The sequence below is a fragment of the Solanum tuberosum genome, unplaced genomic scaffold (assembly GCF_000226075.1).
Source record: "Solanum tuberosum cultivar DM 1-3 516 R44 unplaced genomic scaffold, SolTub_3.0 scf00134, whole genome shotgun sequence".
NCBI classification, from domain to species: Eukaryota; Viridiplantae; Streptophyta; class Magnoliopsida; order Solanales; family Solanaceae; genus Solanum; species Solanum tuberosum.
Window position 1 is genome coordinate 155080 of NW_006239062.1, and position 6530 is coordinate 161609.

A 6530-nucleotide genomic window follows, 5' to 3' on the forward strand; every position below is an offset into this window, starting at 1 on the left:
CAAAGAATTTCCATAGACACTCATATACATGAAACCAATAAGAAAAATGTTCTCACCTTAGACATTTTTTCTTTCATAAGTAAATTATAAATAAATTTTGATGAAACATATATAAAATCTTTAAAATTGTTTATGAATATAATATATTATGTATGTATAATAATAAAATTTATGTATATAACTTGTTGGTTCGGTTCAGTTATTTCTTCAAATTTTTTCGAACAAAATCATAACCAAACCAAATACTATCGGTTCTTAACAGTCTAAAACCAAACCAAACCAAAACCCAAATTAAATCGGTTTGGTTTGGTTTTTCGGTTTGGATCGGTTTTTATCCAAACCATGAACACCCCTACTTCCAATATGAATGTGAGGTGTCCTTGTTTCTATAAACTGTTTATATATATTTAGTGGAAAAACTAAGTTGGTTCTTGGTGGAAGATTCAGTAATTTTAAGCATAGTTTTTGGTTGATGGTGATGAGATTGTAATTTACCAGTTGTATGTAAAACGTGTCCAAAAAATGGTTTATCAAATAATACCAACCTTTCTTCCCATTGATAGTTCAATGCTAATATCAAAATTTATCATTTTGTTACCTCTCTCAAAAAAAGATATCAGAATGCATCATATGCTGGACTCTATTTCCACTTGCCTGTGCCTTTTCCTAAGCTGGCCTGTTTCGGTGTCTTAGTTTTCCATTGAGATGATATTTCAGTGTCAACAAATGAATTGGAGGTTCAGTAATGAGAATAATGATATTTTTGATAAGGAGAATAATGATATTTCAGTGTCAGCAAATGAGTTGGAGGTTCAGTAATGAGAATAGTCTTTTTATATTTTGCATTGGGTTGGTTAATGTTGAGCTTGTCATCCAGGGTATTAGGTGCTTATGCAGCTTAGAGATCCATAGAAATTTTGAAGTGTTGGTGGTATTCTGGGACGTTGTGTATTAGATTCTCATGCAATGTTCGAATTCATAAAGTTCAGTTTTATGGTTTATTATCAACTTCATTTTGCTGTTTGTGATTATCTTAGAACCGTTCTACCTGGAAATCATGGAGTGATTTCTTGGTGAAGAGCTTCTGCATATCGTGGTATGGTAATGAAAAGAGTGATACATTTTGCTGTGTGCATGCAGGATTTCAAGCTCTTGAAGAGTTGTACTATCAGACTTGGTTACACAGGTAGAAACTGTTATATGTTACTGTAGATTCCAATATCTGTTATGCTGCTACTCTTCCACTTTGAAGCTTTTTACCAAGCAGAGAACTTTATGCTATAGAAATCCTGTAAAGTTGATCCTTTATTCACTTCTAATCACATGTGTGCTTCTTTTTATGCTTGAATGTGCTTTTGATGGGAGAAAGTAGGTAAAACTCAAATTCTTTTACCATGTCATAGGGTAGGACAAGACTGCTCCTAGATGAGTAAAGAAAAGCTTTGTGTGATATAACACTTGTGGATCGCTGGATTGTATCATTCTCCTGAGTCCTGACTACAAAAGGGACTTTTAAACAAAATTAAAATGGACCTAGGCCTTGGTAGTTCACTTGTATCATTCAAACACAGTAATGATGCACAAAGATTTCAATGTACTTGTACTGGAACTGATGTCCGAGCCTAGGTATTATGGTTCTTTGGTGGCTGGAAGGTTGTATGGTAGATTTACGTCTGATGGATAGCTATGACAAAGCTGAAGATGCATGGGACTACTTGGTTCAAGAAATGCCACCTTCCTTGTCCATCAGATGACAGAAAATTAGCACAGCTTCATCCTGCATAAAATGGACAAAAGCTTGTGGACTGTGAGGTGAATGGTAGTGCAAATCTCCCTCCAAAAACTGAGACGTGAAGAGAAAAAAATGTTCTGTATACTTCTGTGGAGCTAAAGTTGTAGCCTCAGCAAAAGGAGAAGGTAGATCCTCGTATTGTAAGAGTGAATTAACATGAAATTGAGCAGAAGGGCGGAGAACAATACTCGGGGACCCTCCAGATGTTTTTGTTTATTTACAAATTCCCAGAAATGGTCATATGTTATTTTTTTGCCTCCTCGACTGGCCTTCGGCTCTCTTCTTTTTCTCTCTTCTGGACTTCTGGTGAAAATGTTATCCTTCTTTTTATATTAAAACAAGTTCACATATCTAAAGAAAAAGGTAAAGAGGAAGTTGGATGGAGCTCGAATCCTTTACTGTATACTAATGCATACCCAGAAATTAAGAAGGTGCAAAGCTAACCTCTGAGCAATCCCAAATGTATTTGGAGGGAGTTGATTAGCTGCTACACTTGACATCACATAATCAATGTATGGTCCATGTCGTTTATTCCCTATTTTTTAATTTTGCTAACCGTAGAGGACTAGAGTCCGGGTCAGCTTGTGTGCACCTCGACTAATTCCATGGGTGCCTGCTACCTTTCACCAGTATAGGTATCATATAACCATGTGTCTCTATCCACCAAGGCTTGGATAGATGGGAAGAAATTACCTACTCTTTTTGCCTTCGCTGAGATTTGAGTCTGAGATGTCGTGGTTGTCCATGATGTTCATTCCTTATTCAGATGTAGAAATATTTTACATGTGTTGTCATGAAACCAACTAATGGACGGAACATGTAAACTCTTCTGGTTGTCACATGGTTCATTTTAATTATTTACCATTTTGTTCTTCCTTTTGACTGCTTACCTATTGTTAAATCTGGTCAACCATTATACAGGTTAAGTCGGTGTGAAGTCCACTTCATTTTCTTATTGAGTGCTGAATTTAAGTCTAACAAGATGTTTTCTCTTCAGTTATTAACTGTGATTCTTCTGCCCTCTCATGTAAATGCAGTGGACAGAGGGTTATTGTGCAGGATAGAAGCGATGATCAGGACCAATTCGTTGAAAATGTAGTCACCATTCAGGTTGGTTTGAGTGGACTATCTCGGTTACTAGTCCTGAGAAATAAAGTATTATTCTTATTCAATTTTCAGTATTACGCCTTGTCACTCTTTATTTTTGGTTATAATATGATTTCTTTTTGAACTCCGAGATCAATTTCTAGTAAGGCTGCTTCTTGACAGTGATGTGTTATTTAAACTCCAACAGGTATATCTTATAATATACATTGCAGGATTACATGTTAAGATGCACGGAAAGAGGAGTGCACCAGATTAGTACTGTGAAGTCATCAATTTGGAAGAGTGTTGCAGAAAGATAAGATGGTGGTTTTGGGGTGCTTTTGGATGTTTTTGAGCTTAGTACTTAAGTCGATGGGTTCCATTCAATCTTTCTCTTGGGATTATCTGAATAGGAGAGTGAAAGCCTTAATGGCCACTTAAGCACTTGAAACTGTTAAAGGATTTATAACAACCATTCACACTATGAGTTCCTTAAAACTGTTCCAAAGACTTGAATTATAAATGAATAAACACATCAATTTTCTTCCGTTACGAGCCATGCAAATCAGGTGAAAAAATAGAGTATAATGGAAGAGAAAGATGATATAGCTGATATCAGTTAGTTGGGATTTGGGAAAGGATTGATTCAGCCTCTGATAAAAAAGATATGCCTTGGTTATTTCACTTCTTCAACAAGTTTAGTGATGAGCATAACGGCCCTACTGTTCCGATGGAGAGAAAAATCAATACATTTACTTTAGGTCGTGCGTCTTCTAGGAGCTTCTTAGTCTTGTCATATATTTTTCTCCCAATAGAAAATAGAGAACTTTTAGTCTTTTTTATTTCTATTTAATTGTTTATGTTGCGCAAGCCGCAATGCTTGTCTGAGATGAGTTTCACATGGAACGACATGGTCAATGAGGATTCTTAGCCAATCCCGACTTGCTTTCTATAGAGGCCTAGTTGTTGTTAGGGGTGACTTTTCTCCTAATACACATTAGGGAATAGTGTGCTCTTAAGAAAATATGGAGTTATAGTGCGATGTACCAGTTACCAAATATCTTTTTTTTTTCCCCTTTAACCTCTCAATTTGATTTTGTTAATATGCTATCCATGAGTTAACTGGGTTCAACGTCTTGAGTTAGAGTGAAGTATAGGAAACTGAAGTGATATCTAGGATGAGTTTAATGAAGGATCTCTGAACAGATAAAAGAGAGGTCATGAATAGCTACCACTTCTTATTCTTGTGAAGAGGGTAAGGAACCTGTAGAAGATCTATGTTACTACTGAATCCTTGATTGTTGATTCTTCCCTTCCATGATGTGACATGTGCCACCCTTTAGTTTATGCTTGTGATATTTGTTGATTGTTTTTCTTTTTATAATCACTCAGCTGAAGCTGGCACCCCTCATCAATCCCCATGAAGTGAACACGCTCTGAAGTTTATTTAAATTCCTGTTTTGATTAGTACCATATAATTTTCATACTTGTCTTAGTTGTCCTTGCTCTAGTAAACTGTTTTATCCCTGTAATTAGCTACATAAACAAATGATTGTACTTTCAGGGTTTGACATCCTCGGGGTATTTATTAGGAATCACAGATGATGGTCAAATGTGTGAGTTACACCCAGATGGCAACAGGTTTGTCTTACGATTATCAACTGTCAACAGATTTAAATCTGATGTAAATTTGTTATTTTAATTTCTTATGTAATCGGGTCCACTTCAGTTTTCAGAAGTTCAAAATTTTCAAAATAAAAAGTTAATTCTCTACTTTTGGACTCATTTCTATCCGGCTATTATAAGTTTTAGCTCACATTATCACCCATGCCAAAATCAAGGTAAGATCTTTAAGTTGGGATGGGGATAGTTTTACAACGTACAAATGACGAAAAGTGGACCCTTTTATTGAAACCAAAATCAATGAAGTCTTAGAAATTAGAGTTTACAGTAGTATCCCGGAGAAATCAAATGAAAATTACATTTTTTTCATTTTTCTCCACTCAGTAACTATAATGCTTGATTGGATGTGAGACGATCCTTACAATTATACAGTTCACATATTTGCCTTAAAGTGCTGTGTTAACACTAGTGCTTTTTAGTTATAAATACATGAGGTGAATACCTATTTACTTATTCGTATCATCTACCTGTTAGCTATAGAGTCGCTAAAGAGGCCTAAGGTTGGTCTGTTTCCTCTCATACCATGCCTGTTGAAAGTTCCTTGCCTTTTCCCTGGAATCGGGTATGATTCATTTACCTCGACTAGGATCAACGCCTTCTATACCCCAAGAAAAAGCTAAAAGTACAGAAGTCATCATGGCTGAGCTAGTTCCATAACTATGATTCACATCCACAGGTCAAAGAAGAAGAGTAATAGTTGCTGATATATTAGGTTGAGAATCGAGGCCCTCCCCTTGTCTTTGTCGATAAGGGTAAAAATTTGGAGTTGCAAAAAGGATTTCCTATTTCTCTAGCCCACTTGCCATAGAGAAAAAAAGTATAGAAGGCAAAAAGACAGATAACCAATGAACTATCTAATCAATGTTTTGCTACTTAACGAAAGATGAATGCGTATACATTTCAAAAAATTGCTATTTTCCTTGTGTGCTTTATTTTAGGAAATTTACGTAAAGGAAAACAAACAAAGATGAGCTGTTCTTTGGTTACTTACTGGGGGGTCATTTTTTCTGATAAGAATAACTACCATCATTGGGGTGCTGTTTTTGGTTCTATCCTATTGTCTGGGTTATTTTTGGCAGTAGTGAGCTGTTAGTTTTTTTAATTATTAATTTAAGCATGTTTGCTTGGATCATTAGTAGTTTAACAATTTGTTTTTATTCCATGGATGCAGTTTTGACTTCTTCAAAGGGCTTATCAAAAGAAAAATGAGCTGAGGAGACTCATATTGGTGTGCCTTCTAGCAAAAGAGTTTATCCTCTTTTCTGTTTACTTTTAGTTCACGTATTCTATTTTTATTTGCTTATTTATTAGCTGATTCTGTTGCACATAAAGTCATTTCTCAAAATTGTATTGATTCTTTATTTTATTTTATTTTATCTTTAATAGGAACCAAGATTTCAGTATCTTGAATTTCTTTATTTATGCCCAGTTGCAGAGAAGATTTCCTTCAAGGCACTGTTTTTCAACCAAACTTTAAGAAATACTAAAAGGTTTACAGTTTCTGTTTTCACTTTTTGCAAAAATTGCAACTCTTCAAAGTCTTGGGGGTCATATTTTATGTTGCATTTGTGGCTATAATTTCCTCAAATGAAATTATGGTTATGGAGTGCAATTATCGAAACTATAGCTATAGAGTCTTATTGTGTCTATTATATTTGCTATTTTTAAATTTTCTCAAAAAAACATTAATTAGGAAGGAAGTTTTGACTATTTTTTCTTTATTTGAACTTCTAATGTGGCAAATAATTCGGTATAGAATAGTCTATAGTTTTATTTTTTAGTATCTAAGACCATCTCCAACTCACTTCTATTTTACTCTTCATTCTTTATATTTGGAGAGTAAAATAGATAGGAAAAATTACTAAAATACATGTTTTATGTTTCCCTTATTTCCAATATCCCATTCTATTTCTAAAAACCTCTAAAATCCCTTATTTCTTTAATGTATCCGAGCTACATATTAATGTAT

The 6530-nt window shown here is 34.7% G+C and overlaps 1 protein-coding gene across 1 annotated transcript in view; it reads left to right on the top strand.

Annotated features, from left to right (window-relative positions):
• LOC102584525 (biotin--protein ligase 2-like) overlaps window positions 1-6071 on the top strand; it is an 11473-nt gene extending 5402 nt beyond the window's left edge. Inside the window, exons 6-9 of the mRNA XM_006351810.2 lie at window positions 1141-1186; window positions 2830-2902; window positions 4443-4519; window positions 5733-6071. Of these exons, the coding sequence (XP_006351872.1) occupies window positions 1141-1186; window positions 2830-2902; window positions 4443-4519; window positions 5733-5775 (239 nt within the window). The 3' untranslated portion in view covers window positions 5776-6071. The remainder of the gene's footprint in view (window positions 1-1140; window positions 1187-2829; window positions 2903-4442; window positions 4520-5732) is intronic.
• The last annotated feature ends 459 nt before the right edge of the window (window positions 6072-6530 follow it).